This window comes from Sander vitreus, chromosome 18, assembly GCF_031162955.1.
Source record: "Sander vitreus isolate 19-12246 chromosome 18, sanVit1, whole genome shotgun sequence".
Taxonomy (NCBI): Eukaryota; Metazoa; Chordata; class Actinopteri; order Perciformes; family Percidae; genus Sander; species Sander vitreus.
Window position 1 is genome coordinate 26,313,704 of NC_135872.1, and position 24,115 is coordinate 26,337,818.

The following is a 24,115-nucleotide window of genomic DNA, read 5'->3' on the forward strand; positions in this document are numbered from 1 at the left end:
AAGATCGTTTCTAACACTTTAGGTACTTGATCATGCTGATGTATGTTCAAAATATGGAAATATTTTCCGATTTTCATTCTTTTTGCTTTTAAAAAGGGTGCGTGACGTCAGATTGACAGCTCACGTGCTTGCGCTTGAGTTGGATGGGTGTATGGGTGGGACCTTAATACCCCATCTCCACCCCCTGATTACTACGGCGCAGAGTCTGGCCCGAAATTATGTCAACAGCGCACGATGGCAGTGCCCGTATCAGGGATATTTTGGCTTCATTTTTGTACAGTGGAAATAGAAATGTGTCGTCCAGCTTTACATGCGGTCTATTGTTGATGCTTAATTTATACTTCTGCGGGAAAAGCTTGTGTGGACATTTGTTTTGTTTGTCTGGTTTTCAACAGAATTGCTGAAAAACTACTGACCCAATAGATATCTCCAACAACCTTTTGACTGTAGTGTTCAATATTAGATTACTTTTTTTTTAATCACATGAAGTAATACAGGCACAATATATAATATTTAATTTCAGCTAATTCTATTTCAAAACGTCCTGTGTCTTTGTCATCAAGACAAACGGCACAGATCTAGTTATTTGATTGGCTGTCCAGTCATTCATGCCAAAGCACCAGTCAATCGTATCCACCCTGTTGGTCTTGGTTGACAGACGAAAACATTCTGCTGGATGGGGAGTAAAAGAGAACTTGCAGCCAAAAACAATAGCAAGAGGATTTCTCATTTCCTTTTTATTTGTTTAATATTGAACATTTTGGGCCTCCATACTAGTCGGAAGATAATTGGAGATATATTTTCTTTGCGCTCTCAAGATATCCAAAACTATACTTTTGTAGCTACTTTTGTCAAGATATCTCGACTTATTTTAACTCATCAGTTCTGCAGCCGCATTATGACTAGTAACTAGTATAACTATTTATAGATACCAAAAAAAGATACCTTTTTCACAGCAGGCTTTTTCACTTGTCATAGCAGGAAAGCACAGGTGTGGTCCAAGTTCCAAGAGCTTGGATCCTACATTTCCCATAATGCAACTAGACACTCCCAACCGGAGATTATTATTATTATCTCACACTTGGCAAAGCTCCTCCAGAGCCAGCGAAGACACAGGCTACATAGTACTCTCACAATGGATAAACTCAACTCCCTGTGTAAAACTAGTAGAATGCTCCTTTGACCAATAGGGGGAGGTGTTGAATTTGAGTTACAGGTATAGTTTAAAGGGAGCTATGTGGAATTCATGTCTCCGGTAAAACTGCATCTTTAATTGGAGATTTCATCCAGTCTGGAGTTTGACCAAGTGTAATGCTATATCTTTCATTAGTGTTTATACTGTTTATTCATACACGTTTCGCTCTTTTGCTCCATGTTAGTTTGTCAGGCAAACAAGGGTTTCACTGTGGTTTCACTTTGAGGTGGGAACATGAGCTCAGTCCCAGCCCTCACAGACTAGACAGGCTGGTTTTCAGCAGTGGATGCAGGCTGTGTGGTGCTGTCCTCTGTGTTTACTGTGGGCTCAACGGAGACACGTTTACTGACGATGGAAACATGTGACTGGTGGTGGCTGACGGCCTTCTCCTCTATTGGGACGTACCGCCTGGTAAAACATTTCCACAAGTGCTTCCATACAATGTACATGAGCTCTACAAAATTCAGAGTGACGCACAGTATGGATGTGCAGGCCATGATGTAGAGGAAGATCTTCTTCTCTGTGGCTCTAGCAATGTAACAGTCCTCCGTGTTGGGACAGGGACTCTGGCTACAGCGGAGCAGCATGGGCACCTCAAAGCCATTGTACAGGAAGTAGAAAGCAAGCAGAGAGCCTACCTCGAAGCTTATCTTGAAGACCAGGCTGATGATGTAGGTGCAGAACAGACCTCCATCAATGCTCCCTTTGTCCTTGTACAGTTTCCGCTTGTGTTTGGCCTCCCGGTGCTCCCTGTAGGCCACATGCAGGGCCACCAGCAGTGACGGGGTGGATACCATGATGAGCTGCAGAGCCCAGAGGCGCACCTGCGAGATGGGGAAGAAGTGGTCGAAACAAGCATTTTCACAGCCAGGCTGCTGGGTGTTGCACACAAAATCCTTCTGCTCGTCCTTCCACACCTGCTCGGCCGCTGCTACGTACACCAAGATCCTGAAGAGAAAGACCACGGAAAGCCAGATGCGCCCGATCACTGTAGAGTACTTGTTCACTCCGCTGAGGACGTTCTCCAAAAAGCCCCAGTTCATCTTTCTGGGAGTCTCCTGTCAAGGAATAAACCAACAGTTGGAATTGAATATAGCACAGCGGGCTTTGGAATATTTGGGAGAATTGTTGTTCACAGAAATATGTCAGTGTTTTGCATTATTTACAAATCTACCACAAATAACAAACTTTAAACCAGTGGTTCCCAACCTTTTAAGTCTGAGGTACCCCCAATGCCCCGTGAGATAAACAAATGTTTAATACTATTCATTATATAAAAGTAGATATTGTTAAAATAATGTATACTTGTTGAACTGTACAAGGACAAAGGGATTAGGGTGGCACCTAAATCATGATTGCAGCTGTCCCGGTGGTCCTGCTCCGCACCCTGCTATGCCCTGCTACGCCCTGCTACACCCTGCTACACCCTGCAGTGCCCTGCTACGCTCTGCAGTGCCCTGCTACACCCTGCTACGCTCTGCAGTACCCTGCTACGCTCTGCAGTGCCCTGCTACGCGCTGCTACACCCTGCTACACTCTGCAGTGCCCTGCTACGCCCTACTATGCCCTGCTACACCCTGCTACGCTCTGCAGTGCCCTGCTACGCCCTACTATGCCCTGCTACACCCTGCTACGCTCTGCAGTGCCCTGCTACGCCCTACTATGCCCTGCTACACCCTGCTACGCTCTGCAGTGCCCTGCTACGCCCTACTATGCCCTGCTACACCCTGCTACGCTCTGCAGTGCCCTGCTACGCTCTGCAGTGCCCTGCTACGTCCTGCTATGCCCTGCTACGCTCTGCAGTGCCCTGCTACGCTCTGCAGTGCCCTGCTACGTCCTGTAACGCCCTGCAGTGCCTTGCTATGCCATGAACTAATGATGGTCTAATGAAGCTTCGCGAACCACTGTCTTTATTTTCTGAGCTCACTAGATGGCGCTCTCTGTTCAAAGAAAAGGTTAAAGGAATAGCAATTCACTGTGTTTTCAACCCTTTGTTGAACAGAGAGCGCCATCTAGTGAGCTCAGAAAATAAAGACAGTGGTTCGCAAAGCTTCATTTGACCATCACTATCATGAACTACTACGACTACTATTTCTAGTCACTGATCCATTATCTTTATTGTGACTATTACTGCCACTGTTCATCACACCCCCAACCGGCACCGTCAGACACCGCCTACCAAAAGCCTGGGTCTGTCCCAGGTTTCTTCCTAAAAGGGAGTTTGTTGCACTAAATGCTTTCTCTTGGGGGAATTACTGGAATTGTTGGGTCTTTGTAAGTTATAGAGTGTGGTCTAGACCTACTCTATCTGTAGAGTGTCTTGAGATAACTCTTGTTATGATTTGATACTATAAATAAAATTGAATTGAAATTGAACTGTCGATATTTAGATAGATGAATGTTTGAACCATTTTATCCATTACATTTAGCTAATTATGTGAACTGTTTAGTCAGTAGGCCTACTTTTACTTAACCATTGCTTATGCATTATTTATAATATAACTATTTCAACCATTTAATTCTGACTTTTAGCTAACTACGTGTATAAATGGCTGTGCCCTGCTTGCTAACTAGTGTTCAAGCACTCTTACATAACTGCAACATCTCGTGTTTCAGCTAATATATACTTTTATTCAAATAAATATAATTTATATATTTTTTTCAAATGAGTTAAGCTGCACCACAATCTTTCCACGTACCCCCTGGCAACGGCAGAAGTACCCCATGGGGTACCAGTACGCCTGGTTGGGAATCGCTGCTTTAAACTGTATATTAACACAAACACAGGTGTATTTACTTCAGTGGAGTAAAACTAATTTGTAAATATTCAAATAACCCCAAGAAACAGCAGGGCAGTTGTCCTGCGCATATGACTATAGGACAAGGATTTTTACAATTGCAAATGTTTTGTATCATACTTTATCACATTTCCTTCTTTATTCTAATAGCTGTTAACATCCTGTGGAAATGTTTTCGGTGGCAATTTAGCTGAAATTCTTTATCAGGAATATTACTTATCACAGATCCTAATAGGTCTCAGCCTATGGTGCAACACCCGCTCGGTAATATGGTAGTGATTTATATTGTATTGTATTTATATTATATCTTCATTTTTCACTGATGTTTTGCGCTGAAAGGACTGCATATCATTTTCAATAAAGGCTATTGTATTGTAGCCTATTTGATTATGGATCCAACAGCGTATATTCTTCATCTTCTGAAGGCTATATAGGAATTCTATCGTACATTGTGATATTGATGTAGCCTATTCTTACATCAACATAGAAATTACTTTGAGGCATCCTACATTTAACACCGTTTGTTAGAGAAACTATGTAGTTCGTTTGTTTACTGATGTAACAAGTATGCAGTTGTAAGGACAGAGCACATCGTACACCAGGATATAGGCCCAGTGTTATATGTAATCATATTATGATTTAATGTGCGTGATATCTTACCTCACTAAAATGTCAAATAATTCCTAAAATTAAAAAAAAGTCTGTGTAGACTTTAATGAAAGAGAAGTGAGAGCAGAGAACTTACCGGCGGTTCCCAGGGGATTTCTCCTCTGTGTAACAGCAGGGGGTGTCGGGGAAGTATAGCGTGTCCTCCGCTGCCTGCGCACCTGCCGGGGACAGCTGTGCCACACCTTATTCAAATCCGCTCATTACAAACAATACCGAATGATATCGAATACATCACACGCTTTATCACGTTTGGTCTTAAAACAAACACAGTTGCTTGTAAAATTAGGCTTCAAGAAATAGTGTGACCAGAGCCTCTACTGTAGCCTAGATCACCTGTTGAACATGGTAGTATCAGGGAAGCGCAGTACGACAACAACGTCACCATGGAGCTCTAATGCAAATACATGTGCTGCCCGTCCCGTTCAGGCTCGGTGTGGGGGAGGAGAACATACACACAGCACCAGTGTGTTTTGTTTGCTGATTCTTCCACCTGGACTGACTGACGCATGTAACTTTGATGAGAGTCAGATCGCATTACACTGCTGATGAATATTGCATGGAACCTCAGGTCCATGTCTTGCTGGTGTCTGTGTCTCTTAGGCTATTTGTCACGTTGCCTTTAACTCTAGTCCAAAGCGTATTGTAGGTCTGCGTGTATGGCGGTTTATATATATATGCTTCATGTGTGTCTGCGGTAGTTGTAACGTTGTATTTGTAACGTACAAATGGAATTTATCAATCAACAAAGTGAAACAGTAGAATCGTTGCAGTAGGATATACCAACCACTGGGAGGCGCTGTTCCCTTCTAAATAGTAGGCTAGCCTACATCTGGGTAAAGAGAGGTAAACTGGGATACTTACCCAGTCATGTTGGTTGAACACCATCAGAACTGTTACATATAACGTTAGCCTAATACATTAAGGTGTCCTCTTTCATTATACGTGGAATTATATGACATTTTTCTTAAATAACGGTTTTGATGTTGTCAACCCAAACCTCTTAGAACAATGATTTTCAAAAATGGAATTTGCCTTGGTGAAAGGTGCATACATAAACAAACCGTCGGTAACACTTTCCAATAAGGTACACAAAAAGAATAGGTACTTAATGATTAGTTACTGTTTTTTGAAAGAGTAACGAATGATTACTTACTGTTTTTCAGAAGGGTAATTACTGTTTTTGAAAGAGTAACGAATGATTACTTACTGCTTTTCAGAATCAGTAACTCATTCGTTACTCTTTCAAAAAACAGTAACTAATCATTAACTACCTATTGTTTGTGTACCCTACCTTATTGTAAAGTGTTACCAAACAATCATATACAACATTAATATAAACAATAAATACAGAAAAACAAAACAAATATATAGCTACACACAAAGTAACTGTTGCATAAGAAAAAAGGCTGAATGGGTTGAGTGCTAAATTTGCAAAGAGTATGTAGGCTAGTATATGCAATGGGCAGATGTAAAGTCCAGGATGAAGGTTAGTGCAAGTGTAGTGACTATAGGGATATGTTGGGGGGGGGGTTAAGAGTCAGTGTCAGTGGGGGTCTGGGGCCTTGATGGTGAGGCTTACTGCTGAGGGGAAGAAACTGTTTTGGTGGCGTGAGGTTTTGGTCCTGGTGGACCACAGCCTCCTGCCGGAGGGGAGGAGTGACAGGGATCGGCTACAATCTTTCCTGCACCGCCTCAGCGTCCTGGAGAGACGGCAGATTGCAGCCAATCACCTTCTCAGCAGAGCGGATGATAGCCCACGCATGATTCGCAGTAAGTACATCCTCTGTTGTGCTTTTTTGATGAGGGAGCTGATGTTCAGCACCCACCGGCATTGACCTCGGGTGGTTAAGGTTAGGATAGCCGATTGGTCAGGGGGATAGGACCTGTACAAATCAGGTTACGTTACCTTGCGTAAGCAGTGACGCCTGGCCAATGGTAGCTATTGAAGGGCGGGTCTTGGCGTGGCCATAGTGGGGAAAGAAAAAATATCGCCAACGCCTTGAGGTCCTGGGAGATGATGGAGCCCAGGAAGCGAAAGGACACCCTCCTCGGGATTTCCCGCTCATAACCACCGGGGGCGCTGTGGCCTTTCAAGTTGTATTATGCTTCACTCTCCTCTTCTTCAAACGTATCGCAGACTTCTTTGACTTTGAAACATGGCTGCGTTCCACATTAGAGAGACCTAGGTGACGTTAGTCCAAACGCCTGCGATGTTCATTTTTCGAGTTTTGTTGTCATATATTTCTTCAAATAGCGGTCGATACGTTTGACCGGACATGACAGATAAAGATGTCGGTAAAGGGAAGGACAGTGCCGGGGAAAAAGGATACAGGACCCCCGGCCTGAGGAGCGCACAGACAACGACACTGTTCCGAGCTGTCAACCCTGAACTCTTCATAAAACCTGTAAGACTCCGACAGACACTCAGTTTGCTGTTCACTGAGCAAATACATAACGTTGAAGCTTGTTTCTGCTCGAAAATTAGCTTAGCATAGCTAATATATGTTGGAGTCTATCGAGCGTGCCACAAATGTAATGCAACAATTCCGTCACTCTGTCTTTAAATTAAACTCTTGTCTATTTGATGCTTTTTTTCTGTAATGTCTTATTCGCTTGCCAGTCGTCTCGTCCTTTTAATGTTTACAGATACCGTTGAAGACATTCAGACATTACATTCAGTGTATTACACTTAATGTTACCCACAAAGAACTAACTAAACAGCAGTAGCCTGGTTCAGGTTTGACTTGTCCAAGTAGGCCTACAGCAATATGCCATATAAATATAGACGTGGGTGTATTATTGTCTGGTAAAGTAAAAGACTTTGACATTGCCCTATTGTCTATGCGTGAAAGTGAATTATTTAACGTTACCTTGAAAAAAGACTCCCAGTCAAGGACCACTTTTTTTGCTTTATTCTGGAACTTTTAACCACATCTCACGGTCTTCATCAGCAAAAAAAAAAAATGGGAAGTAGGGCTAGATCTTGGATTGAGGTTTTGTCAAAAATCCATTTAGTCTGTTTTCATAAGGGGACAGTGGCATTGCTTTTAACACATCTGAAATCCTTCACTGTAACATAAAGCTGTGATCTTTTTCAGAATAAACCAGTGATGGCGTTTGGACTGGTGACCATCACCTTGTGTGTGGGCTACCTGGGCTATATGCACGCAATGAAAGAAAACGACCAGCAGCTATATGAGGCCATCGACAGCGAAGGGGAAAGATACATGAGGAGGAAGACTTCCAAATGGGACTGATGGCAGATGTTCAGTAGCTCTGTGTGTGTGTGTGTGTGTGTGTGTGTGTGTGTGTGTGTGTGTGTGTGTGTGTGTGTGTGTGTGTTTGTGTGTGTGTTGTAATGACAGTGAATTAAAGCCTGACTGGACTGAAACAAGGACACCTGCCACTTTTCTCTAAATGCTTCCATTAAACTTCTCTAATATGTAAATACAACTACATTTCCACACAATAAGATAACTCTGTGCAAAATTAAAAGCAGTAGACATGACGTTCACTGTTGAAATGTTGTTTTTTTGGACTGTTGCGCAGACAAAGAAGATGTTACCTTGAGCTCTGGGAACTTTTGATGGGGATTTTAATTGACATTTTGAATAGATAATTCCCAGCATGGCTCCAACCAACTTTACCCACTGTGTATGGGCCTGCAGGACCTTTAACATTACATGACTGCCTGGAAGGCACTAAAAAAAAAAAAAAAAAAACTTCTAAAATCCAAAACACTACTTGGCTCATGGTAAGCAGTGTGAAGTATCCAGTGCTAAAACATGATACAGTAAACATGTTCCTAAATAAAATGGGATTTTAAACATTTCATAAAGTAAAACATTCTATAATGAAAATGAATTCCAACAGAAATAAAAAAAATCAATGTGATGTATGATATCACTTCATATTAATGTGTTTTTGCTTGTTACAATTTATATATTATTGTTTCTGAATTCATACATACGATTATTCACTTCACAATGGATTTGTTAATGTCTGTATAAGGACATCAGCTCCTTTTTATGTGTTGGGTTATTCACATAGGAACTGGTACTGCAGAGCTGAAATCAACAGCTTACCACACACAGACATTTTATGTTTTATTAAACAACATAAATAATTCCAAGTACAGCTGAAAAAAAATGCAATGTGGTCTTTATGAGGCACAGATGTCAGCTCAGAGGAGAGTGTCAGTGTTGCTCCGTTATTTGGCTTTCTCATCCTGTAGGGACAAACAGAAGGCGGTGTATTTGAAGGCCAACGGTCATTAAAAGTAGTCTTGCATGAAAATGACTAAAACTGGAGTTCATTTTCATTAGGTGGTAGATTGAAATTGACAAATTCAATGTTATCAATTGAATTAAAGAGTTGTTTGCTTCATTCAGTCATACTTAGGTTGTAATAATATAATGGCCAGATGTGCACAGAAACCCTACTTAAAAAGGTGAGATATTCTGTCAAGTTCAACATTTAAAAAAACGGGTTTGAGGATGGTACCTTGATAACGTTAGCCAGCTCCTGCAGTGTTTGTTCATATCGGGCTTCCATGCCCTTCAGGTTCTCTGGTTTGACAATCTGCTTTTGAATCCCGGGGCTTCCTGCTTCCACCACCATCTGAAGGAAGTTCTTCTCCTGAGTGGGAAAACACAAAAAGAACACTGTTTTATACGGTCTATACATACCGTTTATGCTGTTCATACATTTTTTATTTCTTCTGTCCGACTCTAATCCATATTTAATTATATATATTTGTAGAAGTGTTTCACCTGGACTCCGAGCAGAAAGGTGAAGGCCAGGCCTGTTTTCCCTGCTCTTGCGGTTCTTCCAATCCTGAACAACAACATAAAAAGCCAGGACAAAGTATCAGCCAGAACGCAGTATGATAGCTACACCGGACAATATGAAGGATTACCTATAATCCTGGTTTTTGATTTAAAAAAAAAAAAAAAAAAAAGTCCTTTACATTACACATTGATGGACAGCTCACCTATGGATGTACGTCCTGATGTACTGCGGTGCATCATAATTCACAACACATTTGACCCCGTCGATGTCGATGCCTCTGGAAGCTGCGTCTGTGCTGATCAACCTTCAGGGTGGCACATTAGTTCAAATCATTGCTCATTAAAGCTCGCACTGCAGGAATTCATGAATGGCTAAGTAAATAAATACACATACAGAAATAAAATATACATTGAGAGAGTACTATAGACACATACACACACTCTGTATTTACTTCATCTTCTTAATGTGTATCTTAAAGTGCTCATATTATGCTGTTTGTCCTTTTCCCTTTCCTTTATTGTGCTATATATCTTTTTTGTGCACGTTATAGGTTTACAAAGTGAAAAAGCCAAAAGTCCCCCCCAAAGGGACTTACCATCTCCAACAGAAAACACTGTTCACAAACTGCTCCAAACAGCTCTATTGTAGTCCAGCCTTTACTTCAGAGACAAACGTGGTCACTTTGTAACACACGTTATAATGCTCGTAGGGTTGCACGATATTGACAAAATGTGATATTGTGATATCGATTATGAATATTGCGATATTGATATTAATTTAGATATTTTTAAACATATGTAAAATTACCAAAATTACAGGAAAAACATCAAAATAGATTCATAACAAATACAACACAAGGTTTATTTCAACTGACGGTCATACTGGACTGGTCCAACATGAATAAATAAATAGCGTCCATGTCTACCGAACAGGACATGTTTCACTGGTTGGACAGTATAAAATAAATAAATAAAGAGAACCAGACAACTTTCCTTTCGCTTCTCTGATTGGTTCTGTTTTGTTGTCTCTATTTCTTCACTTATACTGTCACTCTGTCGAAATATGCATACGTGGTACGCTCCATAGGGTTTGTCACGTAGTGGCCCCGTGCGCTGACGTGCACCAACACGTGCAAGTGGCACGGTAACTGGCCAATGAAACATGATCATTATAGCGTTTGAAGTGGGCTCTAAATCAAACACAACTAAGACACACAGCCAACGGACGGGAGGCAGCGCTCCACAAAATAAACTGAATATTGAATACTTATTGCGTCACTTTCCATATAATATTGCGATAACGATATTGAGTCGATATATCTCGCGCTCATCTAGCTGCTAGCGTAGCACGCCCTCATACTCTCCTTCTGACTGGCAAGTAGTCCTTACCTAGCTACTGCACATGTGCGACTCCCAACAAAGATGGAACAGAAGTGAGAGGTCTCACTCTGTAGCTAAAACAGAGAGCTCAACACACAGGGTGAAAAGAGGAGCTGCAGCAATGTACAGTACAACAAAAATATGGTGTTTTTGGAAAATAAAATGTAAACCTATTCTGGTACAACCTCAGAATACAATTATGAACCTGAAAATGAGCATAAGATGAGCACTTTAACGTGCAACTGTAGATTGTCGTCCAACTCTTGACTGTGTAGCTATATGTTTAAGTTTGCTTGTATTTTTGTCAGCTAACTCCTGAACCAAAAGTCTTGCAAATATGACAAAAATACATTTCTTAATGATACACAAGCAGCATCAGCACTCAAGAACAGCTGGACGGTGACACACATTTTGGGAAAGTAAATTATACATTTAGTTGTCACTCCGACATGCATGCATCACATTCCAGCCACTTTCACACGCCAACCAAGTTAGTTAGTTAGTAATTATTTAGTATAAAACGACACATAATTCATGACCACTATGAATAACAATGTAAGAGCCAATAATAATGAATGATCCAACAGTGTGAGAGCTATGTGCATAGGTTTAAAGCAGCCACTTGGACATGGCTCAAGGGTAATGTGACTATCTGTAATAATGTGTTTACCTGTGATAAAGGTTCAAGACTATTAACCGATCAGCTTATGATCTATAACATGCTCCTGCTCTTGTTTGTAGCTCAGGATTGAACACTTGTAATGTTTGGCATGATGATTAAAGAGCTGTCTGGAAACCTAGCAGTAAATTCTGTGGTTTTAAGGCCATTACAGACCAACCAGACGACCGACCGTTGGACTAATCAGTTTCCCAGAGTTGGTTAAAAAAGTGCCTCGGAACACACCAAAGCTACGAGACGTAATACGTCTCCATAACAGCAGGCGGCGCTAATCTGTATTGTCCCCCAAAAAATGAAAACCGGCAGCTGATTGGATGAACGCGTCACGTGGGTCTGGGTGCTGCTTCCGGATTTTGGATTTTTCATCCGGCCATTAATGGCGACTCATTCAGAATACGATCTCATATTGTACTAAAATAAACTTGTGTGTTTGGTAGATTATTTCTCTGTGGTAACAATGCTTTTTGGCAATACATCTTATACCGTTGCATGAGCAGCAGCGCTGAGTATGTGGGTTGCGCCCATGAAAAATTTGCCAAATCTTCTCTGCCAATGCCAAACAGCTTATTTTGCTGTTGCTATTGACACTTGTTTTGAGCTTCTGGTACCCCAAGGTGCTGCCAATCAGGTGCCTTAGAGATGAGATTCTGCAACCAGTGGCAATCCCATATCTCCACAGTCTGGGACCGAACTCTATCCTCCAAGATGACAACGCTCGCCCCCACAGGGCGGGGTTTATCAGAGACTACCTCCAGAATGTGGGAGTGGAGAGGATAGAATGGCCTGCCAGCAGTCCTGACCTCAACCCCACTGAACACAGCTTGGGCATGCTGTTCGTGCCAGAGTGACCAACACAACCACGTTGGCTGACTTGCGACAAATGCTGGTTGAAGAATGGGATGCCATCCCACAGCAGTGTGTGACCAGGCTGCTGACCAGCATGAGGAGGAGGTGCCAGGCTGTTGTGGCTGTGTATGGTTCTTCCACACGCTACTGAGGCTCCTGTTTGTGAAATGAATCAATTGTTCAATTGCCAATATGTCTTGTTTCCTCAAACTTCAATCATCCAATCCACCAAACACCAAACGAGTCAATGGCAGAATAAGCTGTTTGGCATTGGCAGAGAAGATTTGGCAAATTTTTCATGGGCGCAACCCACATACTCAGCGCTGCTGCTCATCCCACAAATACATGTTTCTTACAAATGGGGCACCATTTGAAAGGGAACTGAACAGGCTTTTCAACGGTATAAGATTTATTACCAAAAAGCATTGTTACCACAGAGAAATAATCTACCAAACACAAATTTCCTTACTTTTTGTGCTAAGTTTAGTTCACCGAAACGCGTTTCTGAAAAAAAATCGAAGTGAGAAATAGGCCGTGCGGTTGCTGAATCTGTCTTCATTTCAGATCGACAAAGGTCAGTTTAAAAGATTTTCGTCAGATTTTGAGAGGCTTAGTCACGCTCATCCCGCTTGCCATTTCCGGGTGAGTCCTGACGGCCCTGTCTCCGACTGAGCACGTCAGGTCGGCCAAAATGAAGGCAGACAGCTCCTCCAATGGACAACGGCACAGAACACACCGAACAGACTCGAGTCACCGACCTCGCCAGACTGTCCAACGGCCGATTATCGGCTACTGTTTGATTTCTGGGCACAAGGTAATATTTTCCGTTCATCTCCGTTGTCTCTATTGTTGCCAACTTGTACTGACATGAATTGGCTGCTTTAAGTGTACATTTTTTTACATTCAAAATGGATTTTTAGGGGGCATCGCTATGGCTTGGTGGTCTAATACCATGTTATCACCACATCTCTTTTTTTAGACTCTATGTTCCTTTGGATAATAGATTACTTGGTCCCTAGGATTTGTTGTTATCCTTCTAAAGAATGTCAGCGTTTCCCCTATCCTTGTATAGGGAACCCCCACAAGAGAATATGCAGTTAAAAGAGATCGGTGATGGGCGCCCGGATAGCTCAGTTGGTAGAGCGGGCGCCCATATATGGAGGTTTGCCCCTCGACGCAGCGGGCACCTTTTAAATGCTACATTTCTTGTAAGGAAATAACAGTAACCGGTAAACAAGCTTTAAAGGTGACATAATGATGCCGATGTAAAGCGGAGCTCAAGTGGATTTCGACAAGTAACTGATAAATATTTAAAGAAACTTGTGTTAAGCTGAGAACTTAATTTAATGTAACGCGTGTCTGTGTGCGCCCCCTCCCCCCCCCTCCCTCCCCATCCTAAAGCAGTAAACCTAGGGGAACCACGCTATGTTCAGCATATACATGAAATTGTATAAAATGTCTGATGAAGCTTGCTGTACTGAAACGTATGTTCACAAAACCCTAATGTATCGTAAACACGATGCTTTTGCTACATTGGCTCGTAACTTATTCTCCAACACAACGGTGTGCACACAGGTAAACGGACTCACAGCTGGATCTTTCCCTGTTCAAATTCCTTCAGCGTCTTCTTTCTCTCAGCGGGAGAGAGTCGGGAGGAGAACTCAGCCGCCTGAATTTCTCCAAAGAGCTGCACCAGCAGATAAAGTCTGGAGGAGAAAAAAAAACAGAAAAGGCCACGCTAAAAGAGTCTGCAGCGCTTGAAATTTGGAAAGATGTACACAAATGGGTCTAATAGGTTTAAACTGTTGCTCTCTCGAAAACCTGTGTGCGGTTTCTCTGGAGTTGGTGAAACAGAGGATGGGGCTGAGCTTCATGCGCAGGATGAAGTGGAGGATGAGGAGGGGCTTTTTGCTTAACGTACAGGGCACATAGTACTCCTAAAAACAAAAAGGTGCAGTCATTAACAAAGTGACCCAAGTCTTTGACGGTGTCTCATCATCATTGTCTGACACCACAGTGCTCTGCACTTCCACGTGTGCCTGCGCTCCTTCCTGAAGCTCGAAGCTGCTTCTCTTACCGTGAGACCTTGGGGGAAGTTAAAGCAGCTTTGTTTCTGGGTGGGGGCAGCTGCTGTGGTGTTGCCTTTGCTGCTGCTGATGGTGCTGGAGTGACTGTGGATGGAGCTGAAGAGTCTGGGCTGGTGGAGGCCCAGCTGCTGCAGCTTCTCTGGGTTCTGTGTAAGGGTGGCAGAAAACAGCAGCTTCTGCAGCGGCATCTGAGGTGGAGACAGACTGAGAGGGGAAACGGATTGTTTTTGAAACTTAAAGCTCTGCAATTGTAAAGCTCTACATTCAGTTCACAAGTGGAGCTCTAGTGTTATTTTAACCCTTGCGTTGTCTTCCCGACTGTGAACTTGTTGTCCTTCCGGGGACAAAATGTTGTCGCTTTTATTTGATGATTTATGGCACTTTTTAAAAATGCTTTTGTCCCTCTTTTCAACGCTTCAAAAATTGCCTGGATGCCAGCCGAACTTAGCCCCGCCCACAAGGTCAAGAAGTTCGGTCTGGACTTGATCCGTTGTGGAACAACTATGCGCGAACCAGAGCTGTTCGGACCAATCAAATTGTCAGGGCGGGCTTTATACGATGATCAACAGTAACATAATCAACCAAGTCACCAAAGAGCGCAACAGAGGTGGCTGCCGCAGGAGAACTCAGATGTGTAGATTCCGCCATCGCGTCGGTTATAGAAGATATCGACAGTGCATTCATTTTAAAAAGAGGAGCAGAGAACCGCGATCACGTATGTATACACATTGCCACACCCGTCCGCACGACACGGAAACTGCCGCCTCTGCCTTTGCTCTGTCGAAGCCTGCCTTTGACTCGCAGCTTCTGTGACGTCTGTCTCCGTTGCTCTGATTGGTTGGAGGTCTATCTGTTGCTCTGATTGGTTGGAAGTCTATCCAATTGAGTGCAGAGGCATTTTCTTTCCTGGTTCGGTTGAAACACGCCCCATAATCACAGCCCAATGGAGCAGTATTAGACTCACATTCTGACTAGAATCTGAGTATGATGACGTCAGGCTATCATTTAAATGACATACCAAATTTTTGAAATTTGAAAAAAAAAAAAAAGCAGAAATTATGGATTATTTCGACTAATAGTTAAGATCAGAGGATGCTGAGTGAATCACAGACTGGCTTATGTCAATGTTTAGTGCAGTATGCCGTGTGTGTGTGTGTGTGTATTGTTTTGAGCAATAACTCCACCTCCTCGTCCGTCCAGACAAAATTGTCAGCTTTTGTTGTGCATACTACATCGAATTTCACACACTTTGCGTCACCATATGCATGCAGATTCCCCCCCCAAAAACGCTCGTCTAAACGAGGAACAAGTGAGAACGCAACGCCACTTTTGCGTTTTCTCTTCAGATCGTTTCCGTCTAAACATAGCCTAAGTAATGACAACAAAACTGTCGGCTGTCACCTGGCTGCTGTCACACATGCTGGCTCAGTCCGCCTGAAGATGGACAGGGCTTCTGCTCCACTTCCTGATCTGTACACCGCCTTCACCACCAGACTGAGCCAAGACTGGTGCATGCTGTCAATCATCCTGTCAGCCTCGTCAATAATCTGGGACGGATGAGAGAACGAAAGCCTTCCACTTCAAGTACGGCAATGGTAGATGGCGGACAATGGCCTTCAATGTCAGGTAGATCTGCTGTGCTTTGTCAAAATACTGGGTTAAGTTATACAGATTTTGAGAACTCACAAGAAACCTGAGGTGTTCCAGACTTAAGCCTGAATTCTTGTTGATGTGATCAACCAGTCGACCTGGAGTGGCCACTACAATGTCTGCTAAACTGCGTCTCATGCCGCCTCTGCAAGAAAAGTCAGAACACAGATAAAAGAAGCAGTATAGTGATCGATTTGATTTTTTTTACAACATACAAATAATCAAAATTGAAAATAATATGTCCTGAACAGCTGCTGAAGCGCCCCCACTATCATGAAGCTGAACGTACCGGTGTTCTGAGAGTGAAGCCTGCTCTGCAGCGAAAGACCTCTGACCAGCCAGCATCACGACTCTGAGAGCGGTTCCCTCAGCGTGCGACGCGAACACTTTGCAAACCTGTACACGGAAACAGTTTGAATCTATAGAGTGAACATTACTGGATGATGTTCTCCAGATTCTGTTTGGAAAGGTTCTGACCTGCTGGGCGAGCTCTTTGGTCGGCAACACGGCCAGAGCCCGGACTTCACACACCACCCGCTCCATCAGCACCTGATGGTAGAGGACATCTTTATTTCGTCTGGAGAGACTTACTACATGTTCCCTCTTCACACATACACATGCAGTAGTGTCGGACAAGGTACTTTTAACCCTCCTGCTGTCCTCGGGTCAAGCCTAACCCCTTTTCAAACGTTGTCTATATCAGAAATGTGGGTTTCTTTCAACAAAATTGCCCGAAAATAACATGGACGTTACTTGACGAGCGTTACTTGACATAGTAAATGTAATAACATTACCAAAATCCTAAGAGTAAAGCGTTACATTACTTTGTTACTGCTAAACGTAATATACTGTATTACTGGAACCCCCCCCCCCCGCCCGGTGCCTATACATGTATGACTCTCTTGTTCAAAGAAGATGACGGGAAGCTCACCTGTATGACAGGTATAACAAATGCAAGAGTCTTGCCACTGCCCGTTGGTGCAGACACACAGATATCTCTGGGCTTGTAGCCGCCGCGTCCAATCAGCAGCCCCTGCTGTGCGCTCTCCAAGATGGCTGGGATCACCTCGGCTTGCACTGTGAAAAGGTGACAGTATTGGTCACAACTGTATTTCTCAGGCGTATGCACAATATACCAAGCCTTCACCACAACATCCCTTCACAGTGGATTTTTCCACCCCCACCCCCACTCCCAACGCCTACACCCACCACATGCATGCACAACACATGCACCCGTAGCTACATAGACACCATGTATACCTGATTTATTACAACAAACAAATACAGGAAAACAACACTGATGTAACATCAATATTAAAAGGCCCATTCTCAATCACTTGGAACTTTGGAAACCCGCTGCTGAATACACAAGTAGATACAGCCTGTGTCTTTACCTGGGAAAAGGTGCTGAATGCCATTATTCTGTAGTTTATTCACAAGCAGAGCCGAAAGTTCTGGGATGTCAGAGATGGGGACCAGGTTGCTTTTAATGTCTCTGTGAATCATATCGGGCTGAGCGAGCCACTGAGGCAGGACTCTGTGTACCTGCGAAAAGAAGCACACACACATACTAACACTGTGTGGGTGTTTGTCCACAGAGGGACACTATGTTGTACTATGATGTTGGTGGTCCTTTTAGCACCCTCGACAAATGACTGTACCTTTTGGACAGGTTTGTTCTCGAATCCTCCCAGAACCGTGTATCCAGTTGGAGCAGAGGTTTTGCCCGTGGTTTGTTTTAGTGTGATATTTTCTGTCCCCGTTTTCTCTTCTTCTCCTCCTCCTCCTCCGGTGTCCTCCTGTCCATCTCTTCCAGTCACGGGAGTGCTGTCTGATAGACCTTTAACAGAACTGCCTAAAAGACAAGACAAACAAAATCATTTAATGCATATTTTGTTTAGCGGGCGAAACCGATGCAGCATAGTATCGCGATATTTTCCGTGGCAATACTGTATCGATCCATGGACGCCAAGTATCAATGAGATCAATTGCTTTTTCAGTCCACTAGATGGAACATTGAAGTGAGATGAACAAACCAAAGAAAACGTTGCTGTTGGGTTTTTTTCTTTTTTTTTTAGACAAATAGATGTTGACAAGTTTTGCTTTGGGGACATAAGTCGGTAAAAAGATAATGAATATGAGTATGGCAATGTTTCAAATCGCAATGATATTGTACCGTGATAATATCATATCGTGGGGCAGGTAGTATGTACATGACAGTAGCACACTTTTGAACAGGCCATAACGTTCATTTTTGTTTTCATCTTAAACCCCAAATATAGAGTTTTACAGTCACTTGGGGGCAGGGGAAGAAGTTGTAAACATAACATTGAGTTATTATTGCTTCATAAAAGTTGTTGTAGGACAAGCGGTTCTTGCACAAGGCCCAATGAGCTCTCAAGCATGGTATACATTTTTGTTTATGAAATTGTCAGAAATAACCGGAAAATGCATCGATATTCTGTCAAATTAGGTAACACAGACTCATTGCCTTTACTGTACTGATCATGCATCAATGCTATGATATGGATATATTGCCCAGTTTTGGGTCAAAATGTGAGGATATACAAGAACAAGCACACACCTGACTGATCCTTTTTCTTCTTCCGCTTCTCTTTTGCAGCCGTCTTGTTCTTCTTTTCCTCGTGGACAGGCTCATCATCCTGGCCATCAGAGTCCAGGGCAATCGAAGGCACTACTTCCGATCTCCTCTTCTTGTGGTGCTTAGGCTCTTGACTATCGTCCTTGTCAGCTTTTCTTTTCGTTTTGGCATTCTGCTGTTCCGTCCGTTCTTCGGAGGGATGTTGTGTCTGTTCTGTCAAACTCTGTCGCTGCTTCTCTTTTGCCTTCTGCTGCAGTTTAGCCAGTAACGCCTGAGACCGAGACTCCTTCGAGACGCTCCCATTTCCCTCCTCTCCAAGATACCTGCGAGCAACATGACAGAATGTAATGGGTTACAGATTCTTCCGTCCACTTTTTCAGCATAAGCAAAAAAAAAAAAAGAGACATTTTGGTCAAAAATGAGCTATTCACTCTTCCTTGACATGTTTTCAATATTATGTTTAGCTAATGCGAGGGAGCAAGCTACAAAGAACCCTTCTGAAACATAGGGATGCATACAGTAAGGGTCTGTCTGGAATGTCTGTATTTGGGGCAAAGTGTGCAAAAACCTAAGAGGTCTGAAGATCCACCAGAGAAAGATGGCCTGCTCAAGGAGGGAACAAGTAATACAACGCGCAGGAGCAGTAGCTAGCAGGGCAGGTGCTGTAGAGCTCACTACAGAACCTGGTCAAAGGAAGAAGGCTCGTCACACTTTGGAGGGCTGAATGGCAGCGGAGGGAGGGCAAAGAGAGGGCCAGAAAGCGCAGTGCATTCATTGCCAATCCCATTAGGCTCCTCCAAGACACTCCTGGAACAGAAGTGAAGTGGCCACCTCACGTCTTCAGTAGAGGAGGTCAACCACCTTCTCAGTATCGCTTTCAGTGAGGCACTGGTGTCACCCAAAGAAACAGGGACCCGATTCAACATTTGTTCTGGCGGAAAGGAAACGTTGTTACTCAGTAGGGGCACAGGGAGGGAGTCCGGTTACCACGACATGGAGCAGTTTCGTATCATCTCGCTGCTTCACAGATTGCTAGCTAATGTGAATTGTAGGGTCCAGCGATATGAGGATAATATCTAATTGCGATTATTTTGACCTATATTGGGATATGATTCACGATAATGGAGGGAAATGATCATTTTTGCATCATTATTCTCATTTTCATTGAAAAATATTAAAATGAAATTAAAATGTAAATGACTATAGTGTGATTTTATATAGGATTTGCAGGCCGGGACGTCTCTGTAGCACCACAAACAATACTTAATACGGAACGGTTTGACACATATTAACAAATATTACGCCCTTCTGCAATTTGGATATTGCATTAGTCCATATTGCGATTTTGATAATATTGCGATTAATTGTGCAGCCCTAGTGAATTGCCCAGCTCATGTTTGTTAGCAAGAACGTGTGTCATTTTTAACACGAGATGAATTGTACAGCTAGCTAGTTGCTGAACATTTGAAGGATCTGATGCTAACTCCACAATAATCCGAAATGGGTTTTTGTCCGTTTATAACTTACTACATATTTACTACTACGGACTACATTCAGAGCTCAGAAACTGACGGACAAGGTGAGCAAGAAAAGAAACGTCCTCTCACTTTCAACTGATTTTATTTTCAGCCAACTTAACATGCGTGAAACTTTGTATGAACATCACAAAATTCAACTACTAAGAACTAAACTGAACAACGTTTCACAGACATGTGACTAACAGAAATGGAAAAATGTGTCCCTGAACAAAGGATGGTCAAAATCAAAAGTTGCATAACGTTACAGGGAAGACATCCTCCTCCCTCACGTGGTCCCCCTTCCTGCAGGCCCATCCTGACATGACCCTCCAGCATGATAATGCCACCCAGCCTCATTCAGTGCCCGATTTCCTGCAAGACAGGAATGTTAGTGTTCTGCCATGGCCAGCGAAGAGCCCGGATCTCAATCCCATTGAGCACGTCTGGGACCTGTTGGATCGAAGGGTAAGGGCGAGAACCATGCCCCCCCCGAGAAATGTCCAGTAACTTGCAGGTGCCTTGGTGGAAGAGTGGGGTAACATCTCACAGCAAGAACTGGCACACCTAGTGCAGTTCATGAGGATGAGCTGCACTGCAGTACTTAATGCATTTTTCCATTTCGTTAGTCACGTCTGTGAAACGTTGTTCAGTTTAGTTCTTAGTAGTTGAATTTGTTTATGTTCATACAAAGGTTTTACGCATGTATGAATGTGAGAGGACGTTTCTTTTCTTTTTTGCCGAGTTTATATAATGCAGTACAGTACATAGAGGAACGAAACTGTGTTTCCTTTGACTTAGTGCAAAACAAAAGAATGAACGAATAAACACAGGGTGAAAACTACGAGATACAAAAACAGGCACAGAACAATATACAAGACAAGGCACAAAGTGCATTAACAAACATGTAGCACAATAATAGAAAAAGAGCACACACAAAAGAGACACCAGCAAATAGTGAAAGAGAGAGGAGAGCAGACAGAGGTACATTGACGAACTGGAAAAAAAAAATGAAACACAAGGAGAAAACATAACTGTTTTGTCAGGGCTTACGTGCAGTTTAGTGTCACAAATTATTTTCCAAAAACTGAGTGTCCCAAATGATGAGGGTCTTATTTGAGACAGGTTAAGGTAGCACAGGTGGTTTAACAGGTTCATAATTATTTAAGGACATTGTATATGGGGAATTTGGGACACTAAACTGCACGTATACATTTTTGTCAGTATACATGTACATTTACTTCTCGTATTTATACCAAGTTAGAGTTAATTGTCTGCTATTTTAACGTTAACATGCGTTTCGGTATACTTTAGCAGTTAGACGCTTATAATTCCTAACATAAAATGAGTTCTCCGTATTTAAAAGTTCTCTCTTTTTAAACATAGCGTTAACGGTGTGTGATGGTTTGACCAATTAAAGAATACTTCACTGCTTACTAGTTTATTACTTAGTATCTTAAACACACTCAGACGCCAAATACAACCATATAACTCCAAAGTCATGTAATGTGACATAAAGCTAGCACAGAAGATAAGCCTACCTGTTAACAAGAAACAGAGACATTTCACCAGCAAAATGCTAGCACTCCAGTCAAGTTGTTGTATACTTTTCAGCTATCTAGCATTTGGGAATTATTAACACCGAGTAATTAACGACGTCCAGATTCGTAAACAGCTATGGTTCTTTAAAGTACTGGAAACGCTTAGCTTCTGTTAAACTACAAAAAAAAGCACCACTTTCTCATGCGTTTTCCACATGGATGTTTAGGTTTTCCCTTCCACTTTGTAGTGGACGCGGTTTGATGACGCCACTCAAGCCGTCGCCTTTTTAATGCATTGCCATTTGGGCGCTACAACCTTATATGTCAATGGGTGATGTATTTTTAAAAGTGTCCATTACAACTACCCAACAAACCGAATTTAAAATATATAAATTAAATATATGAATGAATCTGATCTGTCTGTATCCGGCATATTTTGTGGTGTTTTAACAGATTGATGTTGAAATTGTATTGTGTGGCTCTAAAATAAAATGACAAAGCAGCGATATTACTATGAAGGAAATTATTTGGAAAAATGACATGTTTTCATTTGGAATCTTTTTAACTTTCATCTCCATAAATGGTAAATGGTCTGAAAGAAAAACCAAATGTTCACCGATTTAAAAATGATATTAAATTATATTCTGAAACTTTAGGACTGACAAATAAAAAAAGCCATCCCGGATTCTAAACATCTACAATGCCAAACCTTTTTAGTGTAAATTATATACACCCATTTTTTTGTTCATGTTTTTCTCTCTGTATTTACTGTATTCCTTATGTTATTGTATTTTTACTTAAGTAATTCTTAAGTAAACTCAAGTTTTTTGAAAAAATAAATTTTTTGTTTATTTTTATTTTATTTTTTTTTGTGGGATTTTTCGGTGCAAGAAAACCAGAGCCAGTTGTCCATACATGGGCTGCTGTTAAAATACACTTTGAAAAGCACTATCGCAACTAAAACTTAACCCAACCGTTTTTTAACCGCCTCATCCAGTAGTAATAAACTGCTTGGCAAAAGCATTGGGATGAAGGAAACAAAAAATAAGAATTAAAAATAATGCAAGAATGCACCTAATAGGGAAAACTATCCTACATGCTTGGTATATCTAATCTTTAAAAAATGTTTAGCATTGTAGAAGGAAAATATAAAGCCTTAGAATTTTATAAGAAACTGGATTACAGAGATAATTTAGGTGATGTTTTTGTTTTATTTGTTATATACGCCAGTATGCTGCTAGGTGGCGGTAATGCGCCTTAAACGCTAGTTGCCACCCGCCATTAAACAAAAGTAGGAAGAAGACGTTAACCAATCAAAACAAAGTTTGATTTTTTAAACGTGCAAAGCGGTCTATTTTACGTCAATGGAGCAAGAGGTTCACACCCTTTTATACATCCAAGAGTCACTCACTAGTCGTTTTGAGACTATTGTCATTTATCGAAGATGAATTAGTTTTCCTGCTGATTGTATGATTGGTGTGTGATCATTAAAAAGGAAAATGACAGAGGAGTCGGCGGTTAAGGTGTGTGTTCGAGTCCGCCCGCTTATTGAAAGGTAAGTTTTGAGCCGACTTCTAACTTTAGCGTTAACGGTTGTTAAATTACTTAGAAGCTAACGTTAAGTTACCTAGCGTTAGTGCTAATGCTAACTTTTTTTTTTTAGTGCTAATGCTAACTGTGGACGTTACTAAAGTAATGTTGGGTATTTGCTGTTGGCTACATTTCGGACGTGTCTTTGTTTCAGCAAATACTTGTGTAACGTTATCTAACGTTAACGATAACTTTAACTGTAGCTAGCTACTTAACTAGCTAACGTTAACCTAAGTTATGCGAAGCTAACGTTGGTGCTGTGAAGTCAATGTAGACGTTGAATGTTTTTTTTTTTTCGGTTTACAATAACGTTATAATCAAAAAAAGCATTACAACGTGTGTCTATGTAATAGTTATTGCACGTTTATACTAACTACTAGTTACATTAACTAGTTAACCCTAACCAAACTAACAAATGTTCTTGGAAATATGTTCATAGATCCTTCCTTATCCAGAACTAATTCTATGCTGCTAAAGTGCTGAATCTTTAGGGATTGTAACACCAAGTCCTAGGCTACTTAATGAATCTAGTGTGCTGATATACACTGGGCACAAAATTAACAAAAAGGCTTTTGTCTTATACATCTGAGAAAAATGTGTCAGAGGCCTAAGTGCCACACTCTTTTCACAACGCATTAAACAATCAAGACCCTTATCTGTTATTGACATAAGACTTTTCACTACCTAACAATTGGGGATGATATTGAGGACATAAGGGACATTGGTTTCACTTCCAAATAGTACATCTTGTTTTAGCTGAGCTTCCAAAACCCA

The 24,115-nt window shown here is 41.9% G+C and overlaps 4 protein-coding genes across 5 annotated transcripts in view; 2 read left to right on the forward strand and 2 right to left on the reverse strand.

The window, feature by feature from the left end:
* Positions 1-457: 457 nt before the first annotated feature.
* Positions 458-5,192, reverse strand: gjb7 (gap junction protein beta 7). Its single transcript, XM_078275006.1, has 2 exons — positions 4,739-5,192; positions 458-2,253 (listed from the first exon to the last, which is right to left on the reverse strand). The coding sequence occupies exon 2, from the start codon at positions 2,236-2,238 to the stop codon at positions 1,456-1,458; it is 783 nt and encodes a 260-aa protein (XP_078131132.1). The 5' UTR covers positions 2,239-2,253; positions 4,739-5,192; the 3' UTR covers positions 458-1,455.
* A 1,595-nt stretch (positions 5,193-6,787) lies between these two features.
* On the forward strand, positions 6,788-8,170 carry smim8 (small integral membrane protein 8). The gene is made up of 2 exons (XM_078274492.1): positions 6,788-7,067; positions 7,761-8,170. The coding sequence occupies exons 1-2, from the start codon at positions 6,939-6,941 to the stop codon at positions 7,917-7,919; spliced, it is 288 nt and encodes a 95-aa protein (XP_078130618.1). The 5' UTR covers positions 6,788-6,938; the 3' UTR covers positions 7,920-8,170.
* Positions 8,171-8,755: 585 nt separating this feature from the next.
* On the reverse strand, positions 8,756-22,017 carry ddx51 (DEAD (Asp-Glu-Ala-Asp) box polypeptide 51). Its single transcript, XM_078274491.1, has 16 exons — positions 21,752-22,017; positions 18,679-19,019; positions 17,756-17,949; positions 17,489-17,639; positions 17,026-17,171; positions 16,572-16,643; positions 16,384-16,490; positions 16,131-16,239; positions 15,846-15,991; positions 14,435-14,648; positions 14,179-14,294; positions 13,947-14,063; positions 9,656-9,757; positions 9,435-9,498; positions 9,166-9,300; positions 8,756-8,890 (listed from the first exon to the last, which is right to left on the reverse strand). The coding sequence occupies exons 1-16, from the start codon at positions 21,772-21,774 to the stop codon at positions 8,873-8,875; spliced, it is 2,055 nt and encodes a 684-aa protein (XP_078130617.1). The 5' UTR covers positions 21,775-22,017; the 3' UTR covers positions 8,756-8,872.
* A 1,103-nt stretch (positions 22,018-23,120) lies between these two features.
* The window catches only part of cenpe (centromere protein E), a 37,586-nt gene continuing 36,591 nt past the window's right edge, over positions 23,121-24,115 (forward strand). For both annotated transcript variants that reach the window (XM_078274311.1, XM_078274312.1), the window contains exon 1: positions 23,121-23,306. In XM_078274311.1, the coding sequence (XP_078130437.1) occupies positions 23,251-23,306 (56 nt within the window). In that variant the 5' untranslated portion in view covers positions 23,121-23,250. The remainder of the gene's footprint in view (positions 23,307-24,115) is intronic.

Excerpts from the sequence above, each read along its gene's own strand:
- smim8 (XM_078274492.1), top strand. The coding sequence starts at position 6,939 with ATGACAGATAAAGATGTCGGTAAAGGGAAGGACAGTGCCGGGGAAAAA. Across the intron at positions 7,068-7,760 it reads CTGAACTCTTCATAAAACCT|AATAAACCAGTGATGGCGTT; the intron begins GTAAGACTCCGA and ends GATCTTTTTCAG.
- gjb7 (XM_078275006.1), bottom strand. The coding sequence starts at position 2,238 with ATGAACTGGGGCTTTTTGGAGAACGTCCTCAGCGGAGTGAACAAGTAC.
- ddx51 (XM_078274491.1), bottom strand. The coding sequence starts at position 21,774 with ATGTCTCTGTTTCTTGTTAACAG. Across the intron at positions 17,950-18,678 it reads GAAGAAAAAGGATCAGTCAG|GCAGTTCTGTTAAAGGTCTA; the intron begins GTGTGTGCTTGT and ends CTTGTCTTTTAG. Across the intron at positions 9,499-9,655 it reads ATCAGGACGTACATCCATAG|GATTGGAAGAACCGCAAGAG; the intron begins GTGAGCTGTCCA and ends GTTGTTGTTCAG.